At 37.1% G+C, this 20,604-nt stretch overlaps 4 protein-coding genes across 4 annotated transcripts; 2 read left to right on the plus strand and 2 right to left on the minus strand.

Annotated features, from left to right (window-relative positions):
* The first annotated feature begins 4,789 nt into the window (after positions 1-4,789).
* CLS (cardiolipin synthase) lies at positions 4,790-6,878 on the plus strand. Its single transcript, XM_077428702.1, has 5 exons — positions 4,790-5,613; positions 5,693-5,830; positions 5,895-6,110; positions 6,184-6,279; positions 6,357-6,878. The coding sequence occupies exons 1-5, from the start codon at positions 5,179-5,181 to the stop codon at positions 6,504-6,506; spliced, it is 1,035 nt and encodes a 344-aa protein (XP_077284828.1). The 5' UTR covers positions 4,790-5,178; the 3' UTR covers positions 6,507-6,878.
* On the minus strand, positions 6,799-9,458 carry CIA30 (complex I intermediate-associated protein 30). Its single transcript, XM_077428703.1, has 5 exons — positions 9,050-9,458; positions 8,656-8,873; positions 8,398-8,583; positions 8,180-8,324; positions 6,799-6,969 (listed from the first exon to the last, which is right to left on the minus strand). Exons 1-5 carry the CDS (start codon positions 9,372-9,374, stop codon positions 6,890-6,892), a joined length of 954 nt encoding a protein of 317 aa, XP_077284829.1. The 5' UTR covers positions 9,375-9,458; the 3' UTR covers positions 6,799-6,889.
* Positions 9,459-11,317: 1,859 nt separating this feature from the next.
* Gnpnat (glucosamine 6-phosphate N-acetyltransferase) lies at positions 11,318-13,760 on the plus strand. Its single transcript, XM_077429019.1, has 6 exons — positions 11,318-11,495; positions 12,200-12,419; positions 12,497-12,624; positions 12,764-12,825; positions 12,901-13,041; positions 13,123-13,760. The coding sequence occupies exons 1-6, from the start codon at positions 11,472-11,474 to the stop codon at positions 13,136-13,138; spliced, it is 591 nt and encodes a 196-aa protein (XP_077285145.1). The 5' UTR covers positions 11,318-11,471; the 3' UTR covers positions 13,139-13,760.
* Positions 13,761-15,069: 1,309 nt separating this feature from the next.
* Positions 15,070-19,013, minus strand: yata (N-terminal kinase-like protein yata). Its single transcript, XM_077429020.1, has 11 exons — positions 18,525-19,013; positions 18,221-18,447; positions 17,959-18,135; positions 17,651-17,879; positions 17,416-17,559; positions 17,156-17,337; positions 16,762-17,078; positions 16,509-16,673; positions 16,176-16,432; positions 15,903-16,098; positions 15,070-15,826 (listed from the first exon to the last, which is right to left on the minus strand). The coding sequence occupies exons 1-11, from the start codon at positions 18,903-18,905 to the stop codon at positions 15,681-15,683; spliced, it is 2,421 nt and encodes an 806-aa protein (XP_077285146.1). The 5' UTR covers positions 18,906-19,013; the 3' UTR covers positions 15,070-15,680.
* Between the last annotated feature and the right edge of the window lie 1,591 nt (positions 19,014-20,604).

The following is a 20,604-nucleotide window of genomic DNA, read 5'->3' on the forward strand; positions in this document are numbered from 1 at the left end:
CACCCTTTTTTTTGAGCTTTAGACTGTAGGAATCTCGTCATAGTCATCGTCATCGAAACATTCGAGAATATTCCGCAACAACAAACCACATTCCTTGCGGAACTCACATTCATCAAAGCAGTTACTGCGACGCAGAATACATTCCCGAAAACCAGACGTCGCACACCTGCAACCATTATATTAAACTCAAGCGGAACGCCCCTACCAGTCGAGTGGAACCAAAACGGTCGAAACACGCCGCCACCATTAAACTACATCGAGCGGAACGGCGCCAATCATTCCAGAAAATTCTACGCCTCGACAAAAGTGCATTCCTCGTTTACGCATCAACAACCACTTCCATCAAGCATTCCAGAAAATTCTACCCCTCGACAAAAGCAAATTCCTCTCGTACGCATCAACAAACCACCACCATCGATCAGGTGATTCCAGAAACACTATAAAAGGAGGTACAACCCAAACAACACCAGTCGACCCACAGCAGTAAGCGTCGACACACAACAGCAGACCAGTCAACATACAGCTCCTGACCTGCCACCACTACACTACGCGGACTTGGAAGATCAACCAGCCGAACGAGCCAGCAACACACTGCCGTATCCAGAGACCTTCCGAACATAGCCGAACAACGAGCCAGCAACACACTGCCGCATCCAGAGACCTTCTGAACATAGCTGAATGCCGAGCCAGCGACACTCTACCATATCCAGAGACCGCTGAACGACAAACTTTTACCAACAATTAACCATACTTGTGTATACGTGTTACTACCAAATAAAGACCATATTCAACATATAGCTGTATTAATACCGAACACAGACGAACCTGTCTATAATACATGGCGGACTGGTGGTGAAGAAGACCTTCACAACAAGACTAGATCCCCATAAGACTTAAGATCTTTCGATTTTCGATCTTTGCCTTCCGATATTTGTGTTTTCTGTAATTTAACATTCTGGCTCATCACGGAGACCGATATCAGTGGCGTGCGGTGAAATTCTATCTCTTTTTGTCGTTCATCCTTACTTAATGTGCATGAGTAGGATACAAGAGGAACAGCCTGTTTGTTCCTCTTGTATATAAACCCCCCCCCCCCCACAGAGGACTCTACGCCACCAGGAACAGAACATTTAGTTTCTTCTCGCTAACACTGCAATATAAACAATAAAAATAAGCTTTCGATAAACACAGCTGTGTTTCGATAGGCCAGGATACGGTTAACACACCTTCCCTGCCTACATGTATAAGGGCGAAAACACACAGTGGTGTACGTGGCACGTGGTTTTTTTAGACACTTTTAAACATGCAAAAAAATGGGCCGTGCCTTGCACATATTCATGGAACGCTCAGCATGCCCCGCCCCAAAATTACCCTCTGGGGTGTTTTCGGTAAAATTGTATCCTTGTATTTATCCTTGCTTGACAGTGATCGATAACGAGGTATCCCATATTTTAAGAAATGTGGGAAACCACCCACAACGGAGAGTCATGCACACAATGTGCCGTTCATCGCTGTCTGTTTTCGCCCTAAGAGAGTGGGGCCTATCAAACGATCCACTATCAGTATCGCGGATTTCAAAACATTTCGGATACAAGGTTATATTGTCATGATACTATGATATTGTGGCGGCTCGCTATACGACATGGTCGAGTTTGGTTACCTTCCTGCGAGGGGGGACCAACTCGGCTGGGTTCGGAGAGCGGCTACTCACTCTGCCTTCAGCTGTCATAAATAAAACACGTGCATCAACATGCCAGTCGTCTCATTCGTTCATCCCCCATAATATCACTCCGCTATGGATCGTGATACGCGTGAATCGTGTTATAATATTGTTGCGTAGGGATAGGTTCAGGATCCAAATGAAAGGCCAAAGTCGCTTCACAGCATTTATTCAAAGATCCGAGAGGTTCACACGAAACCATCATTCACTCCAGAATGTCTGATCTACCGTGTGTATCTCCCAATAAAGTACACATTACACAGCACAGCATCCCCCATCAGTTGACGTGTTTATTGTCTAGGCACGTAAAGGTCTGTGATCACTCAGGTCTGTGAGAACCCCAGCGTATCCTTTCTCCAAGAACTTACTGAGTCCCGTTAACCTAATTCGGGGTCTCTATTGTTCCCCCACAGATACTGTGGATACTTTCTCTCCCACGTTACAATATTCATAATGTTATATGCCGCAATCTGGGTCGTATTAAAATCCGCCCTATTAGAATCATAATCCATATTGATAGTGTACATAATACCCCCCAAAGAGAGTAGTTCTAAAAAAATTGGTGTCTGGAATAATCACCGTCCGCAATCATCCCGTTCGTCAAAATCGTATTTGGAATAGTCCTACCCGTAAAAATCCCTTCGCCCAAATTGCGTCTCAACGAAACTTAGATCTCATCATGTTTAATTTTCACAATCGTGATTATAAATTTTAAAATTAATTATATTACCTTAATTTATATTATTTAACATCAGTATATCATTGGTCGGCATGCAATATCAAGAATATGGCAAACGAGAAATTTTACAGGAGGCACATCTGGATGTTGGCGAACACCTCGTCTATTCAGCTCGGAAAAGTTCTTCGGCGCTCATATCGGTCCACATGAGCATGTTTCGAAGCCAAGACAACTTCTTCCTGCCAATCCATTTAATTCCTTCCATTTTTCCCATGATTATGAAACGTAGAATTTTGTATTTTGGACCCCGTATCATATATCCGAGGTACTTCATCTTTTTGCGTTTGGTGACAGAAACAAGTTCCCTGCCTTTCCCTATCATGCTGAGGACAGCTTCATTCGTGACTTTTTTGGTCCATTGGATCGTCAGCATACGCCTATAGATCTATGTACATCTCCAAAGCTGCGATGCGACTTATTATCCTGGTCTTCAGAATTCAAATTTTGCTATTATGTGACTATCGAAAAAATTCATTACAAGGAACTAAAAATAGGCAGTCTTTCTAACTATGGAGGATGAACGAATGAGACGACTGGCATGTTAATGCACGTGTTTATTATATGACAGCTGAAGACAGAGTGAGTAGCGGCTCTCCGAACCCAGCCGGGTTGGTCCCCACTCGCAGGAAGGCAACCAAACTCGACCATGTCGTATAAGCGAGCCGCCACATCACTCCCCCCCCCAGCATCAGCGATACCAAAATTACAAAGAAACAAATTTTACAAAAGAAAAAAATTATTAAGTGGGGAGAAAAAAAAAATGTTGACGTGGGTCATCCGCTGTATAGGTGTACCGCCCTGAATGGTCGGTACATTCGAGGGCGGTGACGTCGCGAGCAGGACGGTGGCTGGTCCGATGGTCGCGCCGATGCGATGCTGCGGCGGCGCCGCTCTTCCGAGGCTGATGTCGGTTGGTGGGGCGGCGGGGGCGGCAGGGGCATCGATGTGGTTGATGATACTACGAGCTGGACTGTGAGTCGTTGTGGCTCGTGGAGGTGTTGTAGCGCTACCGCCCGTCTCGGCGTGACGACGCTCGTGGGGACGGACGGGGCCTTGATGATGATGATGATGATGGTGCTGAGGTGGTGTATGTATTGTGGTGCTGGATGACCGTTCTATGTGTAGTGGATCGCGCATGACTCCACATCCAGCTGTCAAGATCGTCGTCTCATTCGCTCCCCCATTTTTTTAAGCACCTGTCATCGACGTTGTGGCTGGACGTCGGTAGGTAGGTAGGTAGGTAGGTAGGTAGGTAGCCGTGTCTGCTCGTTTATTGTCACCCGCGGGCCGCGGCGTACTGTGTTGATGGCGATGGGGGCGCGGCGGGTAGCTTCCCCGCCTGGCTCGGCGAGGCAGGGATGAGCGGCATGTTGAAATTGATCGAGGCTGCGTGGCTCGATGTCGGGGGTCACCAGTATGGAGGATGAACGAATGAGACGACTGGCATGTTAATGCACGTGTTTATTATATGACAGCTGAAGACAGAGTGAGTAGCGGCTCTCCGAACCCAGCCGGGTTGGTCCCCACTCGCAGGAAGGCAACCAAACTCGACCATGTCGTATAAGCGAGCCGCCACATAACTATCCATGTATATCTGGTTAATTTTTTTTTGTTTAGAATATTCTTAACATCCCTTATTGATATGAAATTTCTAAAATAAAGGATTATATCTATCTGTCAATACGATTATATGTTCTTATTTTTTTACAAGCCCTATGTCAGGTTACTTTGGCTTTTTCGTCTGACGAAATTTGGATTTTTGGACTTATCCCATTTACTTTATGTGAATATTTGTCTATTGTAACGCGACGTTCTCCCGAGTGTCCCTTCAGTTGGTAGCGGTAGTAATCTTTAGGTTGGCACCAGTTACTTTACCGCGCCAACAATACACCCCTCTCGAGAAGTATCGAGACGCGCTCTCTCTACAGCCAGCCGCCATCCGGGAAAGACTACCTCCAGCATCTCCGCCGAGCGTCTTCAGAGACGCCCAGAGATCGCCATCTTGTGTCCACACGAGGCAGTACGGAGTTTGTCTCCTGCCTCCCCCCTCCCGCTGCTGTGACCCGACCAGCGGTGCTTCAACGAGAAGGCGACCGCAGAGCCAGTTTCCCGAGCCAGGAAGCTGTTATCAACGCAGACGACTTACAGTCAGGAACCTCCCCGACTATATACTTATAAATATAACTATCCCAAGGTTAGTCCACGTTTCTACATAACTCGACTCTTGGAAGAATAACGACGTATAACGCCCTCTGCATAAAGACGCGCGAAAATCCGTTCATTACACTATCTAATTATCATCTACATAGATAGACGGTAAACGGACTACTAGTCATATGTACACCAGTCACAGGACAACCGGTCGTTCTAGATCGGTCACACGTGATCACTGGTCACACCCTATAACCGGTCAATCAGTTTTCTCGTGATCGATTTAAAAGGGTGTGACCAGTTTTCTCGTGACCAGTTTTAGTGTGATGGGTGATCTTGTGTGACCAATCAAGAGCGACCGGTTGTCCTGTGACCAGTTCACATTTGACTAGTAATCACCGAACCAGATAGACAATACTTGCACTAAAATATAATTCAGACACAAAAAATTGACTGGCTAAAAATGGTATGCAAAAGAATTCGTTGCCGAGTGATGTCAAAATTCGTGTTGAAGTTTAAGGTTATGTGAGTAAATTTTCGCAGGGTTAATTGAGTGTATATAGTAAATATGGGTCCGTTGCCTGCAGGGATGGCGAAGGTCCTCTCGAGGACTTTTTTTGCCCTTCATTCGCATTCGCGTATACTGTCCCACTTGCACTCTCCTTCACTAGAAAGGAATGTCATATGTACAAACATATTGCACAATTTTCGGCTCACAATAGGCTGCACATCTCTCGTTAGGATGTATTCCACAGACGATAAGAGAGACATATACGAATTGCAAAAGCATGCTCAAATATTACAAACAGTCATTCACAAAAACAAAGAAAAGATCCGAAACACTGAACAGAAGTTGCGTCGGAGAGGCGAGAATCTTGTTAAAGATTTTCACCATCAAAAGCAAGTGGCTAGCTTGAAAATTAAAGAAAAAAAAGCTATTGTTATAAAAGATATATTAGAAACAAAATCGAAAGTAAAAGAAAAAATCGAAGAGGTTATTGAGGTATAGTTGTACTATATAAAATTGATGTTTCACTCAGGAGTTTTCATTTTAAATTAATTTGTACCTTTTGTATTTTCAGAGAGAAAATATTTATACAATACCGAATTTCTTATGCGTTGCTAGAATAGCGATGTCTCCATATTTAGCATATACAATACTACAAGAGAACTATCAGCTTGCACTTGGGCTTTGGTTATTTGCTGGCTTTACTGACTTGGTAAAATTTTTGGTTTTCAATAAAAGCAACAACTTTAGTAATTTCAGTGTATCATTTTTCATAGCTTGATGGATGGATCGCCCGCAAGTGGAGCAGCCAGTCGACGAAAATGGGATCATTTCTCGATCCAATGGCTGACAAAGTTTTAGTGGCAACATTATTTTTGAGTCTAACTTGGCAAGAGCTGATTCCTGTTTCATTGACTTGCTTAATTGTAGCCCGAGATGTTATATTAGTGGGCGCAGGCTTTGTCATCAGATACAATAGTTTGCCACCACCTGTAAGATCAATTTACTGAATATTGGTTTTATTTTCAATAATAAAACACCGTTAATGAAAATAATGTATTTCAGCGTACGCTAAGTCGATATTTTGATGTGACACATGTGACGGCACAATTAGCACCGACTTTCATCAGCAAGGTCAACACAGCTATTCAGTTATCTCTGGTATAATTTTGTTTTATCAATTGTCGTTTTATAATTGTGAATATAATTTTTGATTTATTTTTAATATTCAAATGAAGGTTGGGAGTACGCTCGGAGCACCTGTTTTTAATTATGTCGATCACCCAGTTTTGCAAGGATTGTGGGTATTAACAGCATTATCGACTGTAGCAGCTGGTTTAAGTTATGTAGTATCAAAAAATACATACAAATATATAAAGAAGAGATAAATAATTATATATCTATATACATTTATAAGCATTTACTTTTATGAAATCTTTTGTTTTTGAATTATTTTGTGTGAATATTGTACATACATAGTGGTGCATATTAAAATAATCAAACATTAGTAAGTTAGATAAAGACTGAAGCATTTGATGGATATATTAATTATATATTATACGTATTAATAAGTGACAATATTCTTGTATATAATAAAATAGCAAATTTATTGTATATAAAGGATTGGTAAAAGCAAAAAGGAAATGAAACTGAGGAATAGGATTATATAAAAAATATATATAAACATCATAATGTACGTTATTTATTTTATATATAATATGTTTTCTTTTTAATTTTCATTAATAAATAATTATTTTACCAAAGTTTATTTTTATTCGTTGGCAATATTTTTATCTGTTCGATACATTTCGTAAGCGAATTCTTCATTGTGATGAGGATCAAATTCTACACCTGAAATTACAAAATATTATTTATGTAATTGGGATAGCTACGACAAGGCTGACTAGCCCAATGGAATAATGTACGATAAAGAGATAAGATACAAGATGCGAGAGATTTTTAATAAGTTTAAAAATGAACAAAGAGTTTATTTATGGAGAACATAGAAGTAGAATGCATAGAATCGCTCTCAGCCTCCAAAAATGTTGCTACAAAACTTTGTTTGCTAAACTTCGTCTCTCTCTCTCTCTCTCTCTCTTGTCTCTCTTCTGACTTTCCATCTCTCTCTTCGATGGCTCGCTTTTAGACGGTACTTTTGTTAAAAATGACCATTCTATGCATTCTACTTCTGTGATGGAGAATCAAAATTGATTTTTTTACAGGGACCCCAACCGTTATTTTTTTCGTTTCGGTTTGGTAAAAAAATATATATCAGTTAGTTTTCGGTTCGAGTCAAAATCCCGTAAAAATCACTCAATGTCATTTGCTCGCCGTGAAATTTCATCGTGGATTCTTTCAATGGCTGTATTATCTCAACGAAGACATTAATTTTGATCCATTTATGTTCTGGGAAATCTGGGGATCCATATTGTTTTAAGCTATTTTTGAACAAAATTCTTTATGTAACAATAAAGAGTTTAACATATCGAATGTGCTATTCCATCTAGTAATACAGTTTATTACAGGTCTTTTAGTATCATTTTCGTTAAATTTCGTAATAAGAGAATGGATTCATAACTCTTTAACCAATTCGCGAGCTTCACATATAATTGTATTTAAATCGGAATTGTTAATTGCTAATTGTAAAGTATGTGCCACACATTTTTTTTTTTTTTGTTAAGATGAGGGAAAGAACAGTTTTCAATGGAAGGGAGCATATTTGCTTCTTAATTAATATTCCGGTTTTCTTAGTCTATTTTGGATTCTAATAAGTTGAAAATTTGTATCATATTAGCTCCATTATCTGTTGTAACAAAATAGATTTGTTTGATATCGATATAATATTTTTCTTAAAGTTTCAAAAACATATTTTTAATATACATTCCTATGTTTGTCCATTAATTCTATAATTCCTAAAGTATATGTATTAATTTTAACGAACTGGAAAAAATATCGGTTCGGTTCCCTGCTTTTTTATTATAAAATATGAGAAGACTTGCGTTTATTTAATAAAGTATTGAACTTATGTTCAGTAGAAATATATCTGTAAATTTGCTCTCACCTATATATTCAATCTCTAAATTAAATCTGCCATCTACTTTATCACCACATGCGACTCCGAAATGTGTAATCCTGTCAAGAGGTATTCGATATTGTTTATCTTGTAAGCGGCCCTTTGATGAAAAAATAAATTTTGAAAAAGGAATCTGAAAAAAATGAATAATGTTAATATGGCAAGTAATTACGGAAGAAATACAGTCCGAATTAATTTTAACATACTTTTGCAATCTGCCAATAAGGCCCACCTCTTGTATACAATACGTAGTTATGAATGTCATTCCACGTGACATCGAAATATCCCCCCGTTGCTAAATTTAATATATATGGCCGGCCATCCCCTCGCACCTTCATTACCAAAGTATTATACATACCCCAATCAAAAGATGAATCCCTTTTAAATGATTTCTAAAATAATCAATTGTTATCATTAGTAATAAGAGTTACAGAAATACTGAAAGGATTTTGTGGAATACTCACTCTTATTTGCTTTGAACGAAAAGAACAATACCCTGATCGCTTAACACGACCATCTTTAGGAACTCTGGTGGATAGCTCTCCTGAAAACAATAATCTGCCAGCCGGACTCATATCCAAACTACAACTGCTAAAGCCTTCCATGTGATCACTGTCACTTACCGTTAAAAAATTGTTTAAAAGTTCTTTGTTATCGAAACACCAGACAATATCAGTTTCATCTGTAACATTACATTACATAATAATATAAATAATAAATTGAAATAAGGAAATTTAATCACCAGACAAGACATGTTAAAATTTAAATTATAAAAAATAATAAATTGCTATGTGCATATAAATTCACACGAATAATGCCATTTGAATAGTAGTAAACAAGTAATATAATTGAAAATACCTGGCCTGTACAAAATGATTGGGTCCGTCAGATAACGTTCCTTTAGCTCTTTAGTCCATAGGATAATTTCCTGTTTTAAATCACCAAATCCATCTTTAAAATGTTCAAAGTTGGTCATTTTTTTCAAATCAGTTTTATAACCACCTTTACGATCTTTTTCATAAAATCGGTAAGTTGTTGGAGACGTGTGAAACTGTACACATGATGGATAATAATTGAGTTTGTTCCATACTGAAGTGAGAAGTTGATGATTGTTTTGTAGATTGTTGGTTTTTATAATGGCTTGTTCAAAAGTGCGATTAAATCTCAGTAGCGAACGAAACATGGCTAATTGAAAACCTCAGCAAAACTCAACTGTCAAAATACCACCGACAACTACATAACCTAACCGAAATTGACATAACAGTATGAGGGGATCGAAACAACTAGTTCGACAACCATTTCTTTTTTTTTTTATTCAACACAACATAATTGATAATTCGTTTTGAATAAATTGCCTCTAATGATTCACCACTATTTTAAAAATAATGATCATATTTGATATTTTTAATTTGATATTAAATATACTTTCAACTTCATCGAAAATTTTAAAATCACCGTAATTTCTAATTTTAATATACTATTTATTTTTGCACTTTCACATTATTACGATAAAATATGTGCATTTTCTCGAAGGTCGTCGTCGTAGTTGAAATTCAAGTTGATCGAAATACTAGAAATACTGGATTGCGGAAGTATTGGAAACTTCAGTGGTTATCAATTTATATTGTGCTATCGATGTTCAAGATTTTTTTTTAAATCTGTGTATATAAATATTAGTTATCATTATCATAGTAATTTTTCAAATGAATGACTCTCGAAGTTAAATATGTTTAGCATTTAATATTATTTAAAAAACGGCACTTCATTCAATAGGTAAGCATAATTCATCCTACATATATGAATATTAAATAAATCATGAGGTACCTACCTCAATAATTAAAGTTTCATGAAATACGTATAGGTTCTGTTATAAATACTTAAAATAAGATTTTGAAAAGTAAAATGTAATTTTAAAAGATATGTTATAACTAGGGCCACGCCTAGAAGTTTGGCCACCTGTATGCAAACTTAAATTGGGCACTCTTTAATTTTATCAGCATTTGTATACATTATATTAACTCGGGATATAGTGTTGAAAATTTTAATCACAATAAAAGTTACCAGAAAAACATTCAGAAAACCAAAACGTTTAGTTCTGAATAGGAACAGACGACAAGAGAGACTGGACGTTTTCAAATTCATTCATGAAAATATAGTGTTTTTATCCCCAATCTAGGACATTATTTTTTCGATGACCAACCAATACTAAACATCCTTGAAGAAACACTGGCAGTCACAAAGATAATAGAACAAAACATATAAAAGCCTTGTAAATAAAAGACTATGCGGACCGAAGCTAAACCTGCTATCCCGTTATTTCCCCCGAATTATAGTTCGGGTATGTTACGAGTTGTAAATTGCAACGGCAATCCACAAGTACACAATAAGACAACCAAAATGCATTATAAAAAGTAGGATGTCTTGTTTCGTATTTTTTAAGGAATGTAATTTTGTCGACTCTGATTTCTTTCGGCCGCCTTTATATTTCAGCCACCTGTTTGTGTTGCACACATTTGTACGGTTCGGTGATTACTAGCCAAATGTGAACCGGTCACAGGACAACCGGTCGCTCTAGATCGGTTACACGTGATCAGTCGTCACACTAAAACTGGCCACGAGAAAACTGGTCACACCCTAAAATCGGTTAACCAGTTTTCTCGTGACCAGTTTTAGGGTGTGACCAGTTTTAGTGTGACGGGTGATCACGTGTGACCGATCTAGAGCGACCGGTTGTCCTGTGACTGGTTCACATATGACTAGTAGTCCGTTTACCCATTTGTACATATGGTAGGCACGGCCCTGATTATAACTTAAAAATGTACTGTTGTTGTATTAAATTTTGGTACGTCACTGGAACATTCCATTCGTCTCCCTTTGATTATTATCTTTGATTGATTTGATTGATCTCCCTTAGCTTTTCTATTGTAATAGTTAATATCTTAGTAATATATTTTATAATGTTATTATATGGAGTTTTATCTGACTATTTTAAGTCAATATTTAATTATAGAAAGTAAAAGATGTTGTTTTGATTAGTTAATAAATTTGATAAAATTGGTTGGTTTTAATTATTGGCGGGGAAGTTTATGCGGTACTTGATTTAACAACAGCTGATCGGTGAATGTTAGCTGTCAATGTCAATAGTGAAAGTGAGACACTAGCGGCGAGGCGTTAGGCGAGTTCGGTTCTGTGCTGACCACTTCGACGTCGAAGTCTCTGTCGAAGCACCCCCTCCCCCACCCCCACTGAGCCCCCGTCAGCGTGGGGCGCAGCCTCCACCATGGGAGCCATAACCACACCCTGGGTTAATTCAATATACATATTATTCCACACATTAACCATTCATATTCTAATTGACACCTTTCTCTTTCGTGCAATATTTACATTGGTATTCAAATATCCAGTACGTTCATATTTTAATAACATATTTGCGCGTATTACATATGTATGTATATATTGTGTATTCTTTTTAATTTTACATTGAATTTTTTTTTATCTAAATCAAAGCGGAAATGTCGTGTTTGGTGTTTATTGATAAATCGTTAGCTTAGCTGAATCTTATCAACTTATTTGTTATGTGATTAGTACTATGTATATAATATTATATTGACAAGATTGATCATTACGAGTGCTTACATGTTTAATGTTTAAATAGTGGAAATCACTGTTTTTTGAATCTCACATTATTATAGTTAAATATCATAGATTGCAATTCATAAAAATTGAAATAACATTGCCATTAAAGTGATAAGACTTCCAACTATAATGATACTTCGCTGTTATTTATAAATGTTATTTTTTTTAATTTCTGTACTTTAATAGTGCCATTAAAATTTGAGCTTTAAATAATATTTTTTCTTATAATACTTGACTGTGAACATATCGTTTTTTAATGTGTAAGTAATATATGGGGAATTTGACGATTTTTTATTATGTAGAAAAAAGGGTTGACTGAATTTTTAGACAATATTGTACCTCACAACTTCATTGTTATTATTATTGTTGCAGGGTATGGATCCAAATGAAAGCTTGTATCAGGCTTCGTTATTGACAAAGCTGAACTTTGCGAGAAGCCCTGCAAAGTTTAATCCGCCGATAACGGCGGTCAATCCGGGAGAAACGTGGATGGTTGTACGGCCTCTGCAACGTGGCGATTACGACAAGGGTTTTCTGCAGTTGCTCGGTCAGCTTACGTCCGTCGGTAACTGTACGAGGAAACAATTCGACGGTAATTTTAGCACGGTTGAATAATTCATGCAATACATACAGAATATATCATGTAATATGTATATGCATTTGTTCCAGAACGTTTCACTTTCATGAAGGATGCCGGTGGTTATTTTGTAACGGTGATTGAAGATACTCGATCGCAAAAAATCATAGGCTCTGCTACATTAACAGTAGAACAGAAATTTATTCATAATTGCGGATTGGTAATACACTGTTTGTTATTTTATTGCTTCTTTATCTTGACAAATGTTGATAACGATATTAGAAATGTTGAATCATTGAATTATTGCACAAACTAAACATACATATGTATATGAACCAAAATAAATGATTGCTTTTTAGCGAGGATCTTTGGAGGATGTTGTCGTAGATGATACTTATCGAGGAAAGCAATTAGGAAAACTGTAAGTGGAAAAGGTTTACAATTGTTGTCAATACAAATATAATTGAAGTAATAATTTATAAAATACTTTTTTCAGTATTGTAGTAACAGTTTCGTTATTAGCAGTCGTTTTAGGCTGTTATAAAGTGTCGTTGAACTGCAAAGATACACTAGTTGCTTATTATAAAACACTTGGATATGTATTGGAACCTGGAAATTCCAATTGTATGAATATGAGGTTACAAGCATTTTTTTTTTTTTTGTAAAAAATACATACTTGTATTAAAATCGCTTCAATGTTGTTTTTACTTTTTTTCAGATTTGATTCATCTTGACAATTAGCCACCAAGACGACCACCCTGCAAGCCAAATTGTAAGAAAAGTATTAAATTGATGGATTTAAACACCACTATTTTTTCGCGTGTTTTGTTCAAATTAAGATTTGATAATTTTTGCATTGTCTGTACTTAAGGTGTTTAAATCCTCATTTGCTATTCTTTCAGTTTGTAGGATTGTGATATTTGTCCATAGAATTTAAACTTTATCTATTAAAAAAATGTTTTTACATACATGTGTTGTACGTATTCAACAGAGTCCCCTATCTACCCGATTTATACGTTTAATTTGATTATGTTTTATTATAGTAATAAATAGATAACCAGATTTTTGAAAACATTCGGAAGGGATTTGATAAAATTTATATTTTATGGGATAATACTACAATCAAGGTTGTCTTGGTAATTTTCAATTTGGTAATGGGTAGTGTTAAGGTTTAATATTTCAAATGTGCACATTTGGTTTTGATGAACGCATGCCATATTAGTATTAAGCGTTGGTCAAAACCAAGTGATCTCATTGTGAAACTAAAGCAGTTTTACCAGATATGTATATTTTTTTTATTATAATATATTATTTCGAATAATATGTAATAAATAATAAATTAAAATTTTGATTTTTAAATATTTTTTTTATTCATTAATTACATGCAATAATAAAATTTCAAACAATTTCCAATCTTATTCATAAGGTATAGACGCAATGGTCAAGAATACACATACACAGTAATTTATAAAGTCTTATTTTAAAGATCTTTTTTCATGGGACGCCCTTGCGTTTAATTCATTTTGATAATACAATAAAATAAATTTTCACGTTTGTCCAAATATAATCGCAAAATTTAAGGCTTTTTTTTTGAAAATTTTTTAACACTCGACTAATGTTTCATTCTATGAAATCATTTCTTTTAAGCTAAATGCAAAACGAAAGCTTGCATAGATTCATAAAGTTTCAAGTATCAAATGGACACTATTGTCTCTATACATGTACATATGTATAGATCTGTTACCGAGAGTTGGCAAATAGGTGTATAGCATGCTGTCACATTGTATTCAATGATAATTACACGAAAACCATGTGAAACGTAAAGGAGGTATGTAAAAAGACGACGTCTCCCTTTCGCGCGCTTCTGTGCGAGTACGAGAGCGCGCCAACTCTCAGTAACAGACCTGTATGCATGTTAACAATTTTATGTTTCAAATCAGATACTGGCACAGATATTCCATCAATTTCACTTTAATACATGTAAATTGACAAAAATATTAATAATAAAATAAACAAATCTATTATACATACATATATTATATTTTACAATAATGATCATATGTAGATACAAAACACGGTCACATCGATAATACGAGGGCTTGGGGATTTATTTTAGATATATCTTTTTTTTTTTTTTTGATTTGTGAAACAACAGGACGGGAAATGTTTTAAGACTAATGTAATACACTCATTTTTTTAACTTAATTTTACTGATTTGAGGAATGTTTACAATATGTATTCAAATCCCCTGTCATTTTGGTATGGGATCACAGCTAAATATTAATAGATTTAAAAATGTTATATTATGCAACGAAACAAAAAAAAAATAGGTCTAAGAGTTTAATAAATGCATAAGAGAATGTTGTCCAGCATTCCACAAAATGTACAAACCTACCATCGGCACACATCTTATCTTAAATATTTGTTCCCTAAATAGGCTCCTCCTTAAACGATTCCTTTCACTATAAAAGGAGCAAATTGTAAGCTTTAGACTGCAGTTTATAGGTATTCTATAAAGAAATCTTTATATATATATTTATATATATATATATATATATATATATATATATATATATATATATATATATAAATATGTAAAAGTTGACAATTTGCTTCTATAGTAGTATCAAATAATTATGATAACAATATTAAAGTTGTTTTTTTTAATTTAAATAAAGAAATTCAATACAGCGAAACGTGAAATAAATAAAATTATAAACAGTATCACATATACCATACATATATACATATTGCACTTATGTAGTTATATTATTATGTAGAACATCGTTGTCAATATATTCGACAAGTCCAGATATCGCTTAAGGATGAATGTCATAATTTTATCCTAATTCAGTCAATTAAATTTTGTTTTACTTATATTTGATATGTAATTGACTTAGCATGGTGACACGCATTGGTATTGTTATCAACTGACAATTTCAAAAAGTGTTTAGGAAACCAACATTCGAGTATTCAATATCTCAAAATATCAATACACCGCGAAATATAAATACGTTTTATATATATACGTAATACATATAATAATACAAGCAATCGATATTGCAAAAACGGCAATGATCGACTTCATATGGATTACGTTAATATGATTTTTTTCTTCAAATTTACGATAAATTTTACTTAATGCTTGGAATCATAGTTAATCAAACAAGTAAGTATACACAAATGGATAGTACAATTATATAGACATCAGATTTATTTATTAAAAAATTCTATAACAATGAATAGAATTATAAAATTCTTATAATCCAATGAAAACTAAAATGGAGGCTGTTTTTTAGTTGCTAGTTTCATGGGGCCCTGTTGGGTTCTTGCCGTACGACGAGCCTCCAGTTCTCTCTGTCGTTGCAACTTACGTTCTTCCCTTTTACGTTTCATTTCTTCTAGTTTATTATTCGATCCATCTAAAATAATTAATCAATTTTATCTTAATGTAATTATTATTAAATAAAATATCATATAAAGTAAATAAATTCTTACTTGTATTGATTTCATCTATTGGTTCATAATCTCCATCTTCCCAATTTCCCAAAGCCTCCGTATTGTTCACATGGGCATTAGCTTTGTTATTACTCTGACCGTGATTTAAAGAATTGGAAATGTTCGATGTATGTTCATTCCAGTTTGCATTCGGACCCCAAGTTTCACTGGGACTTGTCAAAGATGCAGCAGCGCTCTAAAAACACACCAAAGACATGTACATTGCATAGTAAAAATATATACATACATATTTATGCAATGTGATATATTTACAGGTTCCTCTTCTAATGTTCCCCATTCTTCGTTATCCCATCCATCAGTTTCACACAGCGCTTCAAGTGGACCTCCAGAAGATGAAGAATGAGGATTCGGTTGAGATGGAGAATTACTACCACCTCCGATTTCACCCCATTGAGCACCCATATCCCAATGTTCCGGATCGTAATCTGAAGCAGATTCGCTGTGTTCCAATGAAGTCATTGACGTAACGGACGAAGTTGTCGTTGATATACTACTAGATGAAGGTTGTTCTGAAATATAAACCGTGATTGAAGTATTCATAACTCATGTAAAACATTATTTTTATATTGTATTATAAAAGAATACCTAATGAAGCTGGTTTGGACATCAGTTTAGGGGTGCCTTGATGAGGGCGACTTGCTGTATCTGAATGGCTACGATAGAATTTAGCTGCTACAGCCGTAACTGCCCATCCGGCCCACGTTGCAGCAGCATTACTCAAAGATGGTGTTGCAGTATGAACATCAGCCTCTGAAATTAGTTTTCCAAAAATACGACTGAATAAATATTTTAACATAATAAGAAATATATACGTCATTTTAATCATATCATTATATACCCATATCTTCTTTAAGACTTGGATCTTCTGAAACTTTTTCTAATTTTCCAAGAAATCCTCTAATGGTTCTAAATACGGAATCTCTAACTTGTTTTTCTGGATCTACAGCGAGCGGACATAAAGCAGGTAATATACGGAGGGCAACTTCAGATAGCAAAAAGTATTGTTGTGTGGCAGCGAGAGCCAACACACCAGCTTGTCTAGCTGGAGGAAAAGGATCTCTAGTGGCACGGACAAAGGCAGAAATTAAAACTTTTTGCCTAATTTGAGGATGGAGGTGTTGGGCAACTTTTCCAAGGCAAACTGTGGTGTTGGTCCTAATTGGAAATCGAAAAGTTACTATTAACATCAAAAATAATACAATAGGAACAAGTTTAAAAAGAAAATTTGCAACCTTATCCCTCCTTGATCGTCTTTAGACTGCAATCTTGCGAAATGTCTCAATACCTCAACATTCAAATTATTATAGTTTAATTTAGGGGCAAGGTGTACGATTGACTTTACAGTTTGCTCTCTTATTATAGGGTTTGTATCCATAAAACCGTGAACTACTTGAGGAAATATCTGATCGTTTACCTAAGTTAAATTTTAAAGACACATTTAATTAAAAATATAAGCATAGGCAATGAAAAAAAAGGCGCATTAAATACTTACAGTTCCATTTTGTATATGAGAAATAAAAAGATCAAGCTGTTGAAGTAGTCGAGAACGCGTAGTTCGATCATTTGACGTAAATAATTTGACAACACAAGGTACTATCAATTTTTGATATTCGGCATCGTTGAGTAAGCGTCCTAACTGGAATATTGAATTAATAATATTTTATCGATTATTTGCAATATTACACATACTAAGATACCGAGTTAAATGCATTATATATTAAATTTACCTTAAACATAGGAGAGAGAACTGCACTACCAGCATCACCGTATTGAAAAGCCGTCAACAATTGTGGTAGTATTTTATGAACGCAGACACATTCAGGAAAATTATCTAATTGACCACTAAGATTAGAAAAAAATTTGCTTTTTTCAGCCTTATCTTTAATTTGTATCTCTTCGAGAAATAAAAGTGAATCTACTAAATCATTTTTAAAATATCCACCTAGTTTGCGGCATCTAATAGATTAAAAAGAAAACATTTTAATACATTCGAAATTGTCTGAGAATCATAGCAAAATGTGTGCTAAAACTGTACCTGGTTATTATATCGGCAGGATTTGGTCTAGAAGCGGGATTGGCACTGACGAGTTCGCAATATAGAGAACTCAATTGTTTAGGGATGGATTCTAACATTTTTAAACTAGATTGTTGAGAGAGTGGTCCGTTAAACGTTTCCCAAATAAGGCAACCTAGTCCCCACATATCGGTAGAGCTAATGAAAACAAATACGAATCGATTACAACTACAATTCGAATCATATACATACATATATGCGTACGTGTCAAATAGATACATACCATTTCGTGATCGATTTTAATTTTATCGGATCGTTCTTTTCTGGAGGATCGTAAATTTCGAGGGCTGGTAAAATCTTAACGATGAGCGGCGCAGACGATTCTAAGCACGGAGTTAGAAATTCGAACCCGCCCAATTTCCATTCTCCGGAATTGGTTACGAATACGGAATACATGCATACGTTGTTGTGTCTCATGTTTCCGTCGTTTGTGAGAAACGACAAGGCTCTCTGAAAGAATGACAGAATGCGATTAGTAAGCATGTAAGGTTTACACAATTGTAGGCGATTGACATTGAGGTTGTCACTGTGATCTGGAAGAGTCCCCACGACAGGTATAAGTCTTTCTGTTGTCCGTCTAGGTTGATCTGAGAAAGGTGAGCGCAGAGCGGTTGCACGACCTCGGTTGCGATATAAAGGACCTTGTCGGTCTCGCAGCTGTCGAGGAAATATATCAGGCTGGGGTGGCGCAGAGTCTTCAGCTTCTTGAGAGCCGCCTTGGCCAGCTCTAGCTGAGTGTCGGAGCCACGCGACACGTCGAACAGAAACACGGTGGCTTCTTCGTGGGAGTTGCGACGACGAGCTCGATGGACGCTCCAGACGGTGCGGTCCGAGAGTTGGGCGGCGCTCACCGGCTCGCCCACTTCGAACGGGAATTCCTTGGCAGGATCACGCGCGAACAACCACATTTCAACGGCGAGCAATCGACCAACTACGCCTACAGATGAGACACATCGCCACTGACGTTTGACAGCCGGAGGTCAGTGTTGCCAAGCCCAGTCGTCCAAAACCGGATTGCCACATCACAATATGCGAACATTCCAGTTCATTCGTAATTGTATTTCGTATGCATATATTAAGGTCTGTTCATACCTATCCAGCACGACCCGTATCCTGCAGGTGGCATGCAAGTGCGGATAGTATTCTTTGGTACATTATATGGACGTATTCATACTCCATTCGCGCATTCATGCGCGTCTATATAGAATGTACCAAAGAATACTATCTGCACTTTTAATAAACATGTAGTTAGGAATAGAGATATACATAATTATAAAACGAGAAATAGGAATAAATTAATTATAGGTAGAGTTAAGAAAGCTAAAACTGCAGGAGGTGTTTTTCATAGAGGTGTTCAAATGTATAATGCCCTTCCTGAAAGCAATAGAAGTTCTAATAACATTGATGCTTTCTTGAAGGGTGTTAATGGATACCTTTGTGGAAGATGATTTATAATTTTTTGTTGTTATTTTGTGTTATATGTATTAGCAGTTTGCTATATAAATAAATAAATAAACTTGCATGATACAGGTCGTACTGGATAGGTATAAACAAACCTTCAGGGGTAACAAAAAATTCACCATTATTTTCAGAGAGTCAACATTACATCAGTCTGCTTCCATCCGTTGGTGACTTATTTTTTTTGTAGAGCGGTTTGTTGTCTTCGTATTGTAACGTAGAGATTAGGTGGGTGGCGCTCGTTGACCGATGGCTTACGAGCGCTATTCACCTGATGTCTCGTTCGCGCCAAAATGTCCTCGCCGAATGAATAAGCCGTATGTAACGGCCAATGGGATCGCCCTACTCATCGACCAATAGTTTACATGTGTTTGTATGTATGTGTGTTGCGCCAAACGGGTATAAATATGGGGCGCACTCGGCTGGAAACCATTCCGACCTAGAGCGCCGACGAGAGCGCACGAATAAACACCTTCTACAACCTCCTTCGTCTTTCTCTACGTTTTGTTTTTCTTTTCGACATCTATAAGCAATGACTTTCAGGGTGCTATGAAGCTAAGTGCAAGGCCTTGTGGCGGCTCGCTTATACGACATGGTCGAGTTTGGTTGCCTTCCTGCGAGTGGGAACCAACTCGGCTGGGTTCGGAGAGCTGCTACTCACTCTGTCTTCAGCTGTCATATAATAAACACGTGCATTAACATGCCAGTCGTCTCATTCGTTCATCCTCCATACTGGTGACCCCCGACATCGAGCCACGCAGCCTCGATCAATTTCAACATGCCGCTCATCCCTGCCTCGCCGAGCCAGGCGGGGAAGCTACCCGCCGCGCCCCCATCGCCAACAACACACGTCGCGGCCCGCGGGTGACAATAAACGAGCAGACACGGCTACCTACCTACCTACCTACCTACCGACGTCCAGCCACAACGTCGATGACAGGTGCTTAAAAAAATGGGGGAGCGAATGAGACGACGATCTTGACAGCTGGATGTGGAGTCATGCGCGATCCACTACACATAGAACGGTCATCCAGCACCACAAGACATACACCACCTCAGCACCATCATCATCATCATCATCAAGGCCCCGTCCGTCCCCACGAGCGTCGTCACGCCGAGACGGGCGGTAGCGCTACAACACCTCCACGA

Source organism: Arctopsyche grandis, chromosome 4 (genome assembly GCF_051622035.1).
Source record: "Arctopsyche grandis isolate Sample6627 chromosome 4, ASM5162203v2, whole genome shotgun sequence".
Lineage (NCBI taxonomy): Eukaryota > Metazoa > Arthropoda > Insecta > Trichoptera > Hydropsychidae > Arctopsyche > Arctopsyche grandis.

Coding starts and splice junctions, on each gene's coding strand:
- Gnpnat (XM_077429019.1), top strand. CDS start 11,472: ATGGGAGCCATAACCACACCCTGG. Junction 12,420..12,496: donor TACGAGGAAACAATTCGACG/GTAATTTTAGCA, acceptor CATTTGTTCCAG/AACGTTTCACTTTCATGAAG. Junction 12,625..12,763: donor TTATTCATAATTGCGGATTG/GTAATACACTGT, acceptor ATTGCTTTTTAG/CGAGGATCTTTGGAGGATGT.
- CLS (XM_077428702.1), top strand. CDS start 5,179: ATGGGTCCGTTGCCTGCAGGGATGGCGAAGGTCCTCTCGAGGACTTTT. Junction 5,614..5,692: donor AAATCGAAGAGGTTATTGAG/GTATAGTTGTAC, acceptor TTGTATTTTCAG/AGAGAAAATATTTATACAAT. Junction 6,111..6,183: donor ACAATAGTTTGCCACCACCT/GTAAGATCAATT, acceptor AATGTATTTCAG/CGTACGCTAAGTCGATATTT.
- CIA30 (XM_077428703.1), bottom strand. CDS start 9,374: ATGTTTCGTTCGCTACTGAGATTTAATCGCACTTTTGAACAAGCCATT. Junction 8,874..9,049: donor AATCATTTTGTACAGGCCAG/GTATTTTCAATT, acceptor GTAATGTTACAG/ATGAAACTGATATTGTCTGG. Junction 8,325..8,397: donor CTTATTGGCAGATTGCAAAA/GTATGTTAAAAT, acceptor CATTTTTTTCAG/ATTCCTTTTTCAAAATTTAT.
- yata (XM_077429020.1), bottom strand. CDS start 18,905: ATGTGGTTGTTCGCGCGTGATCCTGCCAAGGAATTCCCGTTCGAAGTG. Junction 18,136..18,220: donor TTAAAATCGATCACGAAATG/GTATGTATCTAT, acceptor TGTTTTCATTAG/CTCTACCGATATGTGGGGAC. Junction 16,099..16,175: donor GAACATTAGAAGAGGAACCT/GTAAATATATCA, acceptor GTGTGTTTTTAG/AGCGCTGCTGCATCTTTGAC.